Genomic DNA, 16736 nt, shown 5'->3' with positions numbered 1-16736 from the left:
TGGTACACCAAAGCCATTAAAATTCATTTAGGCTGCCTGGCAATGTAAGAATAATGACACAGTGTATGTGCGTGTACAGTAGAAGCCACTGTTGAGATTTTTCAAATCCCATTGCAATGAATGGAAGCTGCACGTCCAGAGCCTCTGAACTGCTATGACAATAAAAGCTGATATGCATAAACCCACCCACAATTTAAAATAAGTGGTCTACAGAGGGTAGTAAGTAATGCACATATAACAGATTAACACATTTGGCCTTTGCTGAAGTGAATGCTATACTATTAATTTTTCGTAGTACCCTGGCTTTTAAATCTTGTTTCTGTGTGCAGCACAGCTGTATCCCAGACACCGAGCGCTTAATGAGAAACTCATTTCTATCGTCGGGATGGTAGAAGGAGGGCTGAAACTAGAGGGATTGGAACAAAACGTCCCCACTGTTCTGTTACAGTAGGATGGCTGAGGGATTAGCGGCGGCTGCTTTCTCTCTGAACTAACAGAGATCTCGATGCTTCGGGCACCAACCGTCAGCAAGCTTGTTGATGCCAACATGATCCTCTTCTTGCCCTCCTCCTCCTCTTTTGCAGCCTTCTCCATCATTCCTTTGCCATCCCTTCCTTTCCTCTCAGGACAATCCCTTTCCCTCCGCTCATTCCTCCCCCCTGACCGTTCCCTCCTCCCGCTGATGGCCGGCCGCCTGCTTTCACCCTGCCCCGGGCTCATCCACCCTCCGCCATGCCTTGGGCCCAGCTTCGCTCCGCGGTGCCGGTTGTTGCTCTGGTAAAGCTCTCGCTGCTGGAGCTTGTGCCAAGGCCGCCAGCTCCCGCCCTTCCACTTCCACTCAGAGGGTTTGTCCCTCTGTGATGGGTGTAAATTTAAGCTTTTGTGCTCTTCGTGAGGCAAATGACCCAGGAGCGTCCGAATTTCGTGCTCTTCATAAGACAAATGACCCAGGGGCGTCTGAATTTCGTGCTCTTCATATAAGACACACGAACCCAGGCGCGTAAGAAAGGCTGTTTTAGCTGCAAAGGTTTGTCTTTCTCCATCTAAAGGACTGCTGTTTCATAAACACCGTCATTAATTGCTTCTCTGTAGATAAACGCGCCTACCGAGATACACAGCGGCGAGCCGCAGCCTCAGTTATTGGCACAAACAGGAAATAATTGCTAATGACGGTAGAAAAAAAATAAAAAAACCGGGGTAAACGGCGGAGAAGCCCTCCCGCGCCCGCCCGCCCCTCCCGCCGCCCACAGACGGGCGGCCCCGCGCGCCCCCGCCAGCCAATCGGCGGCCGCGGCGCCCCCTGGCGGCGCGGGGCGCTGAGGGAGAACGGGGGGGGTGTGTTCGCCCAGTGCGCATGCGCGGTGCGGGCTCAAAGCGCGTCTCGCGAGCGCGCCGCCCTCCGCCGCTTTCTTCCCGCCCGCCCCCCCGTAAGATGGCGGCGCCCGCGGACCCGCCGGCGGCGGCGGCTGAGGGACGGTTCCGTACGCGCGACGTGTTGGTGCCCGGCGGCCCGTCCGACTTCGGGTCGCTGCTGCTGTCGGCGCCGGTGCTGGCGGGGCTGGAGGCGGCTGGGTTCCACAGGCCGTCGCCGGTCCAGCTGAAGGCCATCCCGCTGGGGCGCTGCGGCCTGGGTGAGCGGGCGGGCCGGGCGCGGGGCGGCGGGTAGAGGGGGGCACCCTGGGGCCTCCGGTGACCTCTGTGGCGGCTCTTTCCAGATCTCATCGTGCAGGCCAAGTCCGGCACTGGCAAAACCTGCGTGTTCTCCACCATCGCCCTGGACGCGGTGCTGCTGGAGAGCCCCGCCACGCAGGTGAGCCCCGGCCCCGGGCCGCTGCTGCGCGCTGGCCCGGCCCGCCTTTGCCGGTACGCGGTGGGTGGCGGGGGGGGCTTTGCTTTGCGAGAGAGAATCGCTCTTTTTCTTGGGAAAACGGCACTGGCGCCTTGAGACGCAGTATTTGAAATCATCACGACTCGACGTTGGGCTTTCATCTTCGGAGCCCTTCTGCAGCTTTCATATTTAATCCTCGGCCCTTACAGATTCTGATCTTGGCTCCTACGCGAGAGATCGCTGTGCAGATTCATGCTGTAATCACAACTATCGGAATAAAAATGGAAGGCTTGGAATGCCATGTCTTCATTGGAGGGACTCCTTTGAACCAGGACAAAATCAGACTAAAGAAGTGCCACATAGCGGTTGGCTCCCCAGGTATGGATGAGCTTCACTGTGCTCCAGATACCGCATGATACTTCACAATTACTGGTGCTTTTGGAATCTGGGTTGGTGGCTTTTCTTTTCTTTTTTTTTTTTTTTTAGTGATAGGTGATAGTCTCAAAGGTTAGTGCCAAAGACATTTAGACCAGAAAGATATTTTTAGCCAGAGATTATTCCCAATATGCCCTTTTTTGAAGGCTTATAAAATTAATTTTTTTAAAAATTGCAAAACTCATCATTAGAACCTTTCAATTAATATTTTTGAAGTTCCTTTTGCTTTTTTTTTCATATGTAGGTCGAATAAAACAGCTCATAGAGTTGGACTACTTGAATACAGCCAGTATCCGGCTTTTCATTCTTGATGAGGCAGACAAGCTTCTAGAAGAAGGCAGCTTTCAGGAACAAATCAAGTAAGAAAAACACCTCATACATTCATCACTGGATTAGATACGTATTTGTTAGTAATTTCCATTTCTTTATCTCACAGTTGGATTTACTCTTCACTACCAGCCAATAAACAGATGCTTGCTGTTTCAGCTACTTATCCTGAATCATTAGCTAATGCTTTGACCAGGTACATGAGAGAGCCAACATTTGTGAGGTTGAACCCTACTGATCCGAGTCTCATTGGTAAGTAGAAGTTTGTTTATGGCGATGTTATCGACAGATGAAAAGGGTATACTAAAACCAAAACATGCACCTTTAAAATTTGTGATGCTTCCTAATTCCCCTCCACAGGTGAGTTGATTAGCTTACGAAGTATTTGATTCTGGTATTGATGTATTTAAAATGTCAGTGATGAGTGTAACTGTTTCTCCTATCGGTGCCAAAAATATTTCAGCTTTTTAAGAAAAGCCTGTCCTGTAGGTTCTTATTTGGCATGTGCATGCTTGTTTACATTTAGTCTTTGTTTTAGCTGCAGTGGCACATATTGACAGCAACATAGCACTGTTCATGTTTTTATGGCAACCCTTAATCTGATAGTATTTTTTGGTTTCATGCTCAGGGCTGAAGCAGTATTATAAAATTGTGAATTCCCATCCGCTTCTGCATAAAACATTTGAGGAGAAAACCCAGCACCTGCAGGAGTTGTTCAGCAAAATTCCATTTAATCAAGCCTTAGTCTTCTCAAATTTGCATAGCAGGTAATAAATTTGAAGAAATACCTGTAAAAAGATTGTTTGAAAGCAGTGGCTGTAATGTCAATTCATGGATAAACTTGCGTAGACCTTCTATAAAGGTCTTAAAGCAGCATGCAAGTTTCAGATCAGAAATACAGCCAGAGGAATGCAGTATGAAATACTGAAAATAAAGGAATGGTTTAGCATGAAGGTACCTCATACATTGTTTAGAGTACAGTCAGGGCTGATAGATTTCGATCTGTGAGGTGACTGTTTTAGACATAAAGATGAAAGTGACAATTTGGAATGTAGTCCTTGGCTGTAAAGAGTAGCCTGTTGTTAAGAAATGAACAGGGTTGTTAGGTCTGTGGTTATATTTACAATTTTCATTGTGTATATTTTGTCAGGGCTCAACATCTAGCTGAAATACTAACATCCAGAGGCTTTCCTGCTGAATGCATTTCGGGTAAGTCCATTCAAAACTTTCTGATTCTGTTGAATTTGTGCGTAAATGTGACCTAAAGTAGGAAAATTGATCTTAAATCTCGGTTTGTGTGGCCTCTGATGGAATAACTAAGAATAGCTTTTGGATCTTCCTATGTCTTTAAGAGTTACATATTAATTAATTTTTATATTGATTAACTTTCCTGTTTTCAGATTCGTTTGAGAGTTGTTTTTACGAAAATCCAGATGAGTGCATTGGTTTATCTCTAAAGAGAAATCTAACTGACATTTGCAGGTTGAAGCAGTGTTTGTTTGGAATGCAGATGGTGAATTTAAATCTTGTTTATTTCTAGCTGCTCTGTAAAAAGCTGATAGCTTGTACCTAATATTTATTAGAAATCTTCCTTTGAATTTTTACTTCAACAGTGTTTTCCATGGTTTATGTGTTTAAATTTTGTCTAAAGTCAGCGTTGTTCACGAGGTTAAGTATCTACATAATTGGCTTCTCTTTAAAAACAACAAAAGAATTATTTTTGTAATTAATTTCCTTATTTTCATGTTTGTTTTGTTTGTTCCTTGTTTACTCATTTGGAACTGATGTTTGAGGAAGTTTCTCTTGGCCTCATCTCTGATCTCATCTACAGTTTTACAAAGCAGTGTTTTCCAGAATTTGAGGGGATAAAACTGAAGAATGTAATCTGTTTCTGATTTTTGTCTTTCTAGGCAGCATGAATCAAAATCAACGACTTGATGCTATGGCTAAATTAAAGCAATTTCACTGTAGAGTTCTGATTTCCACAGACTTGGTGAGTTAGTATTTTATAGCATACATGAGTATTGCACATAAAGTGACTTTGGAGAATTAGATTTGACTTGGAATTGAATAGAGCATAAGTGTACTGATAAAGCATGTGATTTGAATGCTGCGTGTGACTTATTTTCACTGTGAAACTTAGAATTGTGTCGTATTCCTCATTTAGTTCAAAAATAGTTTTTAATTTATCTGTTGCTTTGCAGAAGGTTATAGTATTTCAGAGGAGTAGAGTTGTTTCCTTTGGATAGGAGCTATGGGAAGGAATAGTTTGTTTCTCTAGTACAGTATGCTCACAATAGTAACATTGCAAACAACTAAATAGAGCAGTGGTTATGTTTGAGGCACTCTCAGCTTTTTCATGGTGATGTATTTTTCTTTTCAGTTGATCATTTGAGGTCCTGACATGAAAAGATTACTGCATGCTGTTGGGTTGGATTTTTTTTGATTCTGGAGGAAAAAAACATGCCTGCATGTATTTGATACGTAGAAGGCATAAGAAAAATGATCCCTAGTTTCCATGGTCCCAATGCAATATGCCTATTCTACATGTAATACTGTAAAGTGGCTGGAAAATTGTAGGTGCTTTACGGTGTATTGCAACAACTTAAAGTTACTATGTGAGCAATTACTCCCAAATGTGTTGTATTTATTTAAAGATCTGTTTAGCATGTTCAGTTATCTATTTCCTCCTTTCCTTCTCATTTTCTCAAGACATCTCGTGGAATTGATGCCGAAAAAGTGAATCTGGTTATCAACCTGGATGTACCTGTTGACTGGGAAACGTACATGCATCGTATTGGCAGAGCTGGGCGCTTTGGTAAAAACAGTCATGCAGATTTCTTGAGTTGCACTAGCTTTGGTTAGGTAATTACACTTTCTGTTGTGTATCACAGGAACTTTAGGTTTATCTGTGACATACTGCTGCCGTGGAGAGGAGGAAAACATGATGATGAAGATTGCTCAGAAGTGTAATCTTCAGCTTTTTCCTCTACCAGGTATGCTCTGTCCTATGAATGCAACTGTTTTTTCATTGGTTGTTTTCTATTAGTCAAAGCTTCAAACAAGTCCACAGGGAACTGACATGTATCTTCTCTGCTGAAGTTGCCTTAATTTTGGTACAGGTTTTTCATACTCTGTGCTAATGACTACTTGTAACTGCTGCAGTTGTGTGAAGCAATAGAAAATGAACTTAATGCATGCCTGTGGATGGGGAGAGGAACTCTGCATCCAGCTGTTGCTTAAGCAACTACATAACTACTTGGATTTCCAGAAATCTAGTATTAAGCCTTTCTCAGGCTGTAAGGTACAGTAGGAGAAGGAAGGAATAATTGAAACAGAAGATTTGCTACCCTTGCTTTGCCAGAAATTGTTCTGCTAGAACCGTAGCATTTGCCGCCTTGCTTAAGTTCTAATTTTATCTGCTTAAGTAGGATATGAAAAATACATGACAAGTAATGCAGTGCTCTTTGTCTTGATCAACTTTCTGATGCCTTCTGTGAAGAAAATGTTCTGGCTATTTGAGCTCTTTCAAGAATGGAAGGGGTCAGTTTGTAGCCCTAACTTAATATGTCTTAACATCTTATCTGCGATTTTGCAAATCTTTACTTCAGTACTCATGTGAGTTCTAGAGGGAAGGATGCACTTAATTGAGTGCCTGCTTGTTTCCCTTTTGTGCAGAGCCTATACCTCCTGGAATGATGGATCAGTTTGAAGATGGGGAGGTAGAAGTCAAACCTGTTGTACATACAGGTGCTTCAGTGAATTCTAACACTGTGTGTCTTAGACCAAAGGAACCAGTACTGCAGCCTGTCCAAAATAGTTTTTCAGAGGTATCTCAGCCTCTTTCTAATCTTCCAGGTGATAATTCTTCTGTAGAAAGGCCAAAAAAGGCTCTGAAGCAAAAGCAGATAAAAAAGAGCACAAATTCTGCAAACACAGAAAAAGGTGGTAGAAACCCCCAAACTTCCAGTTGCCGCACAGAACAGAGGAATCAAGTCAAAACTGTCTCCAGAACGGATGGACAGCATAACACTCAGGCTCCAGATGAGGAGGCCTTAAAAAAAAATCTTCCCAGAATTCCATGCTTGTCTTCTTTCAAAAACCAACCAAACAATCCTTGGAGCTTCTCAGAATTTGTTGAAGACTATGAGTATTTCATTAAAGAAGGGTTGGAGAGAGAAGTTGAAATTTTACGAAGCTTCTCAGGCCCAGGAGAACAATGTGAGCTCCCCAGAAATGGTGGTGTAGAGTGGAAAGAGGTGGAACATAACACAGAGACAGTAGCAAATGGCATTGTGTGTGGTGACAGTGATGGTTCGTACAGTTCCAGGGCTTCCTCCAATAGTAGGGAAAATAACTCGTGCTTTGAAGCATTTTCAGAGGCGCAGGAGAAGAATGCTGTTCCCACAATGAGTCAGGGTCATGCAGGCTTCTGTCCTACACCAGAGAAGCCTCAGGAACTATCACAAGTCCCAAAGCAAAATCAAGTGAAAAAGAAAGTTGTGAAACAAAATGCTAAACAAAAGAAAAGCCACTACCATCAATTCCCTAGTCCTTCCACGAAAAAAACTGAGGATGACTGCTCCTGCAGCTCTTGGGATGATGGTGTTCCATATGAGGCTTCAAGTTACAGAAACTACTGGAAATCTTATTACCAAGCATGGCAAAACTACTATGCTGCTGTGCCTCACTATGGGAAAAGTTACAGACAATTTAATTGGATGAATGCCTATCATGTCAACTCAGTCTATCTTCAGGAACTGCTGAAAAGTGGTGATTGATGTAATGACACTGCTGTTAGGGATGGGCTGGTTGGCGCATTGAATGGACATTATCTGTGAAAACATAACTGCTGGTCTACAAGTACATTGACTAACATAAACAGATGTTTATGTTTGAAGAAAAACATTGTCTTTTTTATAAGTGAGCTGTGTCTAGGTAAATGTTTTACATGCATTCCAGTGATGGTGTTACAACAATTTGTTAATAAAAGGAAATGAAAGACAGCTGGATGTTCACTTGCAATCTTTACAATCCAAAGTAAACAAAGGAGGATAAAAGGCAGCTTCTTACACATCAGAAATCTCAGTAAGGAGGAAACACAAACCAACCCCAGTTTTATTTGCTTGACTTACGTCTTCCACATGACTTTTGGGTGAAGATGAATTCACCATAAGACTACATAGTCTGTTTATAGTTAGAGATCATTCCATTTTCTGTAATTCTCTTATTAAACACCAGGCACTGATTATATACCAGTTAAGTGGCAGACTGAAACCTGCATCTCTATGCCTGTATTGCTATTTTAAATCCAGTTAATTAACATTGTATAAATAACACTTCTATAGCTAGGTGCATGGCGAGCTGTTCAGTAGAGGATGGTTTAATTATGTAGAAAATGTGCAGCAATCATAATTGGTCTGTCCCTCTGGGTGCAGCAATATCAGACTTGCCACACTTACAGGAAAGCTTTAATTAGAAATGAAATTACCTATTAGTACTAAAATTAATTGGTATTTCCTGTTTGGGTTGCACTGCTTTATATGTAGCTGTCCTGAAGCAGGGAAAGATGAGAGTACTGTCTGGCTTGGGGTATTGACCCTAGGTTGACTCCATGCTAATTTTGAAATTTCATCCTCTAGCTTTAGTATGTTTGGAATCATAGGGACAGTTTTCTTCAGCTAGTTTCTTTGATTTCTCAAAATTCACCAGAGCAGATAGTCTGTTGTTTTTTTCTTTTCTTTTTTTTTTTTTTTCTGGAGCAGAGTAAGGCTGGAATTTCTTCAGTAAAAGCACTGCTTCTTACCTACTATGAACTGTACTTCCAAGGGGAGCTGTTTCTTTAATTTGGTGAAATGGATGCCTTCAAGGTTACTTGATTGCTCACCTTCAGCAATTTTCATTTTGAGAAATTCAGTATGTTTTCACTCAAATTGCGTGAATCACTTGCTGCCTGAGCGTTACTAACGTTCTTGCAAAATTCCATGTGCAAATCCTGTGGTGTCCCTAGCAGCACTTCTGACCTTTTTGTGCAGTGGTGGGTCTAAACTTTATACCACGCAATTCAGACTCTCTTCACTGTGCAGGAGAATTGTAAGATTGATTTAGGTCTTAAGTGGCATAGAAATACAGCACAAGATTGGCAAGGATGTTGTGCCTTGGGTTGATTTGTGAATTTTCTGCAGCTGGGGCAATGGTGGCCCCTAGTGGGTGTCAGCCTCCCCTGCATGAGAGAGAAGTGGTCTGTAAGCTGTTCTCTTCAGCCCTAACTCGGTGGGTGTTAAGAGGTTGCTTAAGTAATTTTAATTTCTGCTTAAAGAATTTTGAAAATTTTAAATAATGCCTCCAACTGACACTTTCTGATATGGTTAAGATGAGATCAGCTCTACTTGCTTTGTGGTTGAAACAAGCTGACCCTATCTGCAATATAGAATGCGAGACTTTGGCCTAAATGGAATTGCCAAGAAGGAATTGCCAAGAAGAAATTGCCTTTTAAAAGAAATGCTTAAGATGTGCTCTTTTAAATATAATAAATATCTCATTAGGAGGAGTATTTTTCTTTCTGTACTTTTTTTCCCTGCCTTACTCCCTTTGTGTCACAAATTACCCCAGGGAGGGGATTTGCCTAGATTTTGTCTGCATAGTTTGAAAAAGCCAAGATGATATGATTTTGTTTCCAAGATTAATTTTGTTGCAACTCTTAAAGTTCAAAAGGAGGATACTGTAGGAGACGCACTTAGGTATCTGCATTATTGCTCTCCTATAACATCTCGGACATCTTGCTGTTTTCATTAATGGTTGCTTAAGTAAGAGTTACTAGTATTTAAATGCGACTCGCGTGGCTTAGGCCAACACCCAAAGTTCTCCAAAAGAACCTCCCAGAATTTTTTTAAAAGAAATCTACAGCATCATCTTGGTATTTGTGGCACATACTCTGTTTAATCCAGATTGGATACATCAGGTACAGCAGTGGCACAAGACTCAATACTGTAAATGATATACAAGTTTCAACATATGCACTACAATTCCAAAAGAAGACAACAGGAAACTTGGTTCTTCTAGAAAGTTGTTCTCGAAGCTACCTGCAGTTGTATACAGTACATTTTGTATCTGTCCTCTGATGTTTGTAAGCAAAGCCCATTTATAGTACGAAAATAGAAAATAATAAGGTTGAGAGCCTTTCATAACATAAAACTTCTAAAGAAAACACCATTGCATTGGAATGCCTTACTGATTTATCAAAAATATACCATCACACGCATTTTGTAAGATACTTCATTGGTCCGAGGAGCCCGTGGAAGCTCCTAGTTATAGTTGCAACAGCATGGAGAAGAGCATTCGACATGGTTGTTAACTTCTCACCCAGACAGCTGTGTGACTTCCGTGACTAGCACTAGTTTAACTCAAAAGAAACACGTGCACACATATACACACAAAGTAACAGACTATTGACTGAGAACAAAACTTGAGAAGGAATTTTCACAAGCTCTTTGTCACCTGGTCTTTTGACTGTTCCACCTGAAGTTTTTCTGGCACAGTTTTTGCATTCTGAACGTAAGTAGCAGTACTCTTCTGGTAACGCTTTCTCCAGAATTCTGTATGTATTTTGTAGGTGTTCATGAATTGAGCTTCACTTATTGAAAGAGGAGGTATTAAATTCTATACAGCTTGTATAATTGGCAAAGAGAGGTGAAATGACTTTTTCGAGGTCACTTAGTGATTCATCAAGACAATCAGGAGTAGAACATAGGTTCCTGATGCAAGTCTCCTAGCTCTAATTGATGTACACATACTACCTTCTGTTTGCTCTTGAAGTTTTAGAAAAATAAAACCATTATGAAGAGTGTTTATGGCAGCATTAAGTGTGAAGCCTAAAAACTTGAGCTCTAAAGTCATGTATCTAGTGTGGTTGCTTAAAGTGTTGGAGAAAAATAAGTTATTTTAAAAAAAATCAAGTTATATTTGATTGGTAAATTATGTGGAAAAGTTATATTATTCACCAAACTTCAAAAGCAGAATAAAGTCTTCAGTTCAAATTTGCTGATATTTGCAAGCCATCCATGAATGCTGACTTTGTAACTCTGCCATAGTCTGACATAAAAAAAAATATTACAGGATCCAAGGGATGTTGCAACCCATAAATTAAATGTGATTTTTAATTTACTGAATTTGCTTTATAATACATGTAAGTTACAACATGTTTACAATCTCTTTACTTAAAAAAGCAAAATATTTGAAGAAACATTGCTTTCTTTAGCTGGTATTAATCTGATTTTCATGTGTATACCTTAAGCTGTCTAAACTAGAACGATAAATGCTGGTTTGCAGTACAAGTATATTATCAACTGTTTCAGGTTTAACGAGTAGCATTGATTCAAATTTAGTATTTCTGGCCAACTGTAAAGAAGGATATATTTTGAATTACCTACTAACTTTATTCCACGCTAAAGCCATGTGTGTAACTTAGTTTACCTTTTCCTCAGTTCGCTTTTAACAATGATAATTATTTGACAGACAAAAGTAGTCTCTGGGATAAGAATTTGCTGTAGAAAATTTTATATTCCTCTTATGCTTGTAGGCAGCTAACTTACCATGTGGAAGGGAGAATAATTTAACATGGTGCGAGAGAGTATAATGGCAGCAAGAGAGGAAAAAATAAGGAAAGAGTTATGGCTGAACAGCAGGGGAAAAATCCTTGACATTGAGATCTATTAGCCTGGAATAAGCTCTCCAGGGAAGCAGTGGGGGTCCTTTCCTTGGAGAATTTTAAATCTAATCTAGAGAAAGCAATGCAATATATTGCAGCAAAGGATCTTGTGCTAGCAGAAGGTGGATTAAATTTTTTAATTCTTTAATTTTTATGTACCAAGACGTGTTATCTGTGGCCTCTTCTTTATGGCTGTCCTTAAGATTTTTAAGGAAAATGAAAGTAAAAAGTGGATTTTAGAAAGAGTAGATGGAAGTCAAAGCCTAGATGTGAAAGGTATTTCTCATCATTCTTTGCCAATTGGGTGTGATTCCTTCTATTAGCAGCCCAATGCCAGGTGAGAAGAGAGTAAATCTATTAATAGAATATGCTGAAAACCTGTGAAAGTATTTTTCCCTCAGAAAAGGCTTTGGAAAGGAAACAAAATACTTGGGAAAAGGTGTTGCTTCTTTGATATTTTTAATATTGCTTTATGAAAGACTGAAAAAATAATCCCCTTCCACTTGCTTTTTGTACAAACAATCCATTTTTATCTTTTTTTAATGAACTTTTCTAAAACTATAAAAAGTTGTGAGGAATTAGGGGGAGGGGGAAGGCTTTGAAAATGAACTGCCAACATAGTATTGATGTTTTGTTGAGCAGTCTTGCTAATTAGGTTGTTTTGTACCACCTGCCTTTCAGAAAGGTATCAGGACTAGAACCTACCTATGCTTCTGGATGCTTCTCCCGGAGGTAGCCCATGCCTGAAGAAGCCCCCTTCCATATGCATCAGGAATGACCAGGATTGCAGGGGTATGTGCTGGTTTTTGTATCCGTATCAATGTATGTGTATGGCCCTGGGGAAAGGGAGAGGGTTGCTGGTAAGACAGGGCAGTACTGGGGACCGCTGGAGAGAATGGTCCAAATCCTTCAGTTAAAGTTCTGGCCTAGGAATTTTCAGGAGTGACTTGGCCTTATCTCAGCAATGGTTTATAAGTTGCTATTTAAAGATTATAAAGAGCCTTGCAGTTTCATAAAGCTAAATGCCTCCCTTTCTTGTAGAAATAAGTGGCTGTAGTGCAATTCCCATGCTCTTCTGTGCAAATGCTTTCCCTTCCTCCCTGCGTTTCATTTGAAGGATGCTATGTTATGCCCTACCAACCACTGATACGATGGCGATAGATTCTTGTCTTTGCTGTTTCAATGAATGCACAGTGCTCTCATAATGAGGATGTAGCTGTGTTGGGCCATCCAGGGAGGTTTTGTACTAGCATATTTTCAAGTGCTTTCGGAAGCATTACTCAGTCTACTTCAAATCAGTGTATAAAGGGAGCTAATGCCTCCATTAAAAATATTTTTAGCCCTGTTCTTCTAGGCTCAGACTTCCTTAATTTTGTCTGTCTTTATCCTCTGAAAGTCTGTGCTGAGATACTGACTGCATGGGGCAGCACCTGCTAAGTTAATGGTAGAAGAGGCAAGCCGTGTATTTTTGAGCAAGGATAACAGTGATTCCTCTTCTGTGGAAGAGAACAAAGGCCATGGCTGCCTTGACAATCTGAGCCCAAGCAGCCAGCCAGAAACCCCAAGGACTGGCTTTCCTCCTTACTTTTCACCGCCCCCCCTCCCCCTGCCCCCTTAAAAATGTTGATTTTTTTTCTTTTTTTTTTTTTTTCAAAAAGCATTTTGATTGATAGCAATTAAATGCACCAGTAGTGCTTTAGACAAGGGCTGCCGTGATTGCTATTTACAGATAAAGAAATGGGTGCAGAGAGATGAAGTGGCTTGTTTACCACTCCACAGTAAATCAGGAATAAGAAAGGCAGCACCGAGAATCCATGTTGAGTCCCTGACTCTTTGTAATCATTTACTCCTGCGCGTTGGAAGGAACACTGTACCCTGTCAGCATGGTAGCATTTAACCCTCATTCTGTGCCAGTGTAAATGAGATTGCAAGGTGGTAAGTGGTGGAGAGCAAGGCCTCTGATCTACAAGGGTGAGGGTGTTCAGATGGGGCGCAGATGATGACAAATAATGAAATTAAAGCAAAGGAAAGATTGAATTAAAACATCAAGAAAAACTCAGTAATGGTAAGATTAACTGCAGTATAACCTCCTACAGGAAGCAGCAAAGGCAGAGCATTTTAATCATTTAAAACAGGACTAAACATAGTTTTGGGTAACGTATTACAGCACTGGAATAAATGACTATAAGCTGGTGCAGCTACTGAAGGCTTAGCCATAGCCCTAATATTCCTAGAATGTTGTAGGTTTCTAAGGAGGGTATTGAGTTAATGCATCAGCCATCTGAGTCCACTCTATAGACTAATAGGTTAGGAGTGCTAACAAAGCAGATTGCTAGCTCACATGTTTAAGTCAGCATGTAGGTCTATTTATCTATCTATACATGTATGTGTCTGTATTTATTTATATGTGTATGCGTGTATATGTGTATATAAATATTACATCAGGATAGATTATGACAGATGTTAAAAAAAAGTCATCCCTTTGCTGAAGCAGCCTCAAACATGCTTTTAGTAGTTCTTTTAACTCTAATGTTGGTAAAATCACTGTTCAGAAACAGGACACTTAAAATGTTTCCTTATTATCTACAAGCTGTTGGGGGCTAGGTGCATCGCCATTCGTGGGTATAGGGCCTTGAAGAGGCATTTGTGTGTGACCACAATAATTAGCCAAACAGTGTATGACAAATGAAAAGGTGGATGATGTTCCTTACTCTGCCCTTTGTGGATCACACCTGTTACGAAAAGGGGACTTGAGAAAGGCAGAATGGAAGAAAAAAGTTACTCTTCTTAAGGGGGGGAAAATCAGTGACGTTTCAGGACCATGTATTTCCTTACAATAAATTATTCCTAGAAGGCTCTCAGAAAGAGGTGCTAGGACTGACCACAGCTTAGTTAAAGTATTAGCTTCTTGGCAGTACCACACAGTGCTACTTCTGTTTTTGGTTGACTAGAAGTCCGCAATTTCCCAAACTAAGTGTAGAACTGCAAAAAGAAAATGCTGTCTGTACCACACTTTCCAAACTCCAGTACTGCTCCCCTTTCTCAAGTGGATGCATGCTGTAGATCCTGTGGTGGGACTGGAGAACTAAAATTGCTAACCTAGTCTGCCCCCAAAATCAATGCCACCCAGAAGCCGTTGATGAGACAACTGGAGCCCTAAGACTGTGAAAAAGCCAAATACCTCCCTGTCCATGCAAGATATTTGGCTCTCGGGTTAATTATTATCAAGTATAGATCCAGACATTATTTGGCTACTATTTACAATGGGTTGTATGTCCAGTGCTAGCAAAGAAATTTATATATAGAAAACAAAAATTAAAAAGCATGGTCATACATTACAAGAAACCTGTTAGACTTATGAATGCTTGATGCAGTTGAGTTCAGTGCTTTCTCATTCTTTGCCATTTGTGTGTACAGTATTAAAAAAGAATCCTACTTTTTTTTTTCCTTTTTAAAAATACAGAACTGGTAGTCTAGTCACACTCTTACAAGTAAGTGATAACAAAAATAGAAAGCAGATATCCATGTGGGACTAAAACTCTACTAAAGCCTGTCTTTTTTTTTTTCCACAAATATGTTTTCACAGACAATAATTAGCAGACAAACACACTGTTTGCAATTGCACTGTATTGACTTAAAAGGCGGATACAAAATTGTCTAAATAAAGAATGCCATCCAGGGTGAAATAGTTATGTGTGTGTGTGTGCGTGTGCACATATATGTGCTGACACAAGCTTGAATTTTTCTACTGTGCACCCAATCATGGACACATGCTCTGCTCTTTGTAATTCAGTGTGGCTCTGATGTGGTTCTGCTGGTACACTCGCACGCACACACACAGAGGAATGGAAATAGATTTCTGTGACAGGTGGCTTCTTTGTCTAAATCTTTTCCTATAAAAGAAAAAAAATGTGAAATTTTGGTTGGTTTAAAGGTTCTGCTCCATGAAGAAAAAAAATTCACAAAATCCATTGTTTTTCACCTTTTCAGTCATTTCCTCATGAATAAATATTATCCATTAAAAACCTTTAAAAAGGTGCTGCGATACACAGTGTTATATTTCTGTTTTCTTTATTGACTCTCTTGTTGCCATGATGATTATTTCCCTCGACCCTCTGCAGGTGATTTTTGCCCTGTACCATGGCACAACACGCTCTCCATGCAGGTTTTTCCTTTAACCAGCCTCTTCCTCCCTTTCCTAATCCTTCCTCAGTCCACAGCATGAATGCAAGTCTGAAGAAAGCTGCCTCGTTAGGTCTCCATTGCTAATTCGATGGCGAAATGTCAGGTTGGTCCATCCAGGCACAATTTGCAGCAAGAAAGGAACATGGAGGTGTGGAGGGAGAGGGGCACTGGTCTTCCAGCCTCCTTCTGTGCATGAGACGTCTTACAAGGCAGAGACCTTGACTATGTTGCTTGTGGTGGTGGTGGAAATGTTCGTGGAGTGGCCGGGGCTGCTGGGCGGAGGCCTACTCTCACCTTCTGGCGTGAGTGCCGGCGGCGTGGGGATGCTGATGATGGCTGTCGTTATCTGGGCAGTTTTGCAGTTCGGTCTCAGCCCATCATCTGATTTCATGTTGAGACTGGAACGACTAGAAAACAAATTTAGTGTTTGGCTTTTTTTTTTAAACTAGACAATAGAAAGGATGGGAATGGTAGTTGTTCTTAATCACTATCTTATTCCTCCGAACTAAGGGCACCAAAATATTCAGAAGACTCCACTTAAATGTTCCCCCCAGTTCCTGCAAAGCATCACTTACTTCTACCCAGATTACAATAAGCTTTTTTAATATTCCCCCTGGTTAGGACACAGCTTTTCACAGGGCAAGTCATTCTATGTTTCCATTTCATTCTTGCATAATTCTAGTTTAATTAAGAGGACATCTAAATATACTGTCCTGTGTACTGGATCTTTTCAGAGCACAGGTAGTTCTTTCTGAGAAAGAGATGTTGTCTTCCTTGCATTTCAAATGCCTCTTTCAAATTCACTGTCCCTTGATCTTTTCTATTCTTTCATCTCTCTGCAGTAGTTTCAAGGATCTGGCAGCTGGGAGCATTCTTATTAGATCTGCATCAATTGCATCCTATAATTAATTACAGAGGGAAAATGATAGGTTGATTTCTGTGCATCTGCACAGCTACAGGAGTCTGCTATTATCAGCCCAACATGTTCATTTTAAACACAAGGCCTGTCCTTTTTAAAATGTAAAGCTCCCAGTTGGAAAGCTATTGCTGTTGTTATCTCAGAGTGACTCACCAAGAGGATGTTTCTTGATCGCTCAAGCATCCCAAGAACACAGCAGAACCCATTCTGCTCCCTGGTTGCCTCAGTCACAAGCTGAGAGTGGGGCAGTCTTAGGGACTGGGTGGTTCTGCCAGTGGTAACCAGTACACCCAGTTAGTTGCATTCCACATGAAAAACAACTTAAAAGCTTTTTT

At 40.9% G+C, this 16736-nt stretch overlaps 2 protein-coding genes across 8 annotated transcripts in view; one reads left to right on the top strand and one right to left on the bottom strand.

Moving 5' to 3' along the window:
* The first annotated feature begins 1404 nt into the window (after window positions 1-1404).
* On the top strand, window positions 1405-7596 carry DDX20 (DEAD-box helicase 20). Its single transcript, XM_069771354.1, has 11 exons — window positions 1405-1631; window positions 1716-1810; window positions 2038-2206; window positions 2508-2622; window positions 2700-2842; window positions 3219-3357; window positions 3741-3799; window positions 4501-4583; window positions 5303-5408; window positions 5485-5586; window positions 6269-7596. The coding sequence occupies exons 1-11, from the start codon at window positions 1433-1435 to the stop codon at window positions 7369-7371; spliced, it is 2313 nt and encodes a 770-aa protein (XP_069627455.1). The 5' UTR covers window positions 1405-1432; the 3' UTR covers window positions 7372-7596.
* A 1911-nt stretch (window positions 7597-9507) lies between these two features.
* The window catches only part of KCND3 (potassium voltage-gated channel subfamily D member 3), a 142663-nt gene continuing 135434 nt past the window's right edge, over window positions 9508-16736 (bottom strand). For all 7 annotated transcript variants that reach the window (XM_069771358.1, XM_069771357.1, XM_069771356.1 and 4 more), the window contains one exon: window positions 9508-15889. In XM_069771358.1, the coding sequence (XP_069627459.1) occupies window positions 15685-15889 (205 nt within the window). In that variant the 3' untranslated portion in view covers window positions 9508-15684. The remainder of the gene's footprint in view (window positions 15890-16736) is intronic.

This window comes from Haliaeetus albicilla, chromosome 26 (genome assembly GCF_947461875.1).
Source record: "Haliaeetus albicilla chromosome 26, bHalAlb1.1, whole genome shotgun sequence".
In the NCBI taxonomy this organism is placed as follows: Eukaryota; Metazoa; Chordata; class Aves; order Accipitriformes; family Accipitridae; genus Haliaeetus; species Haliaeetus albicilla.
Note: the sequence above shows the minus strand (reverse complement) of the source record. Positions and strands in the feature narration are given on the sequence as shown.

Excerpts from the sequence above, each read along its gene's own strand:
- DDX20 (XM_069771354.1), top strand. The coding sequence starts at position 1,433 with ATGGCGGCGCCCGCGGACCCGCCGGCGGCGGCGGCTGAGGGACGGTTC. Across the intron at positions 1,811-2,037 it reads TGGAGAGCCCCGCCACGCAG|ATTCTGATCTTGGCTCCTAC; the intron begins GTGAGCCCCGGC and ends CGGCCCTTACAG. Across the intron at positions 5,587-6,268 it reads TCAGCTTTTTCCTCTACCAG|AGCCTATACCTCCTGGAATG; the intron begins GTATGCTCTGTC and ends CCTTTTGTGCAG.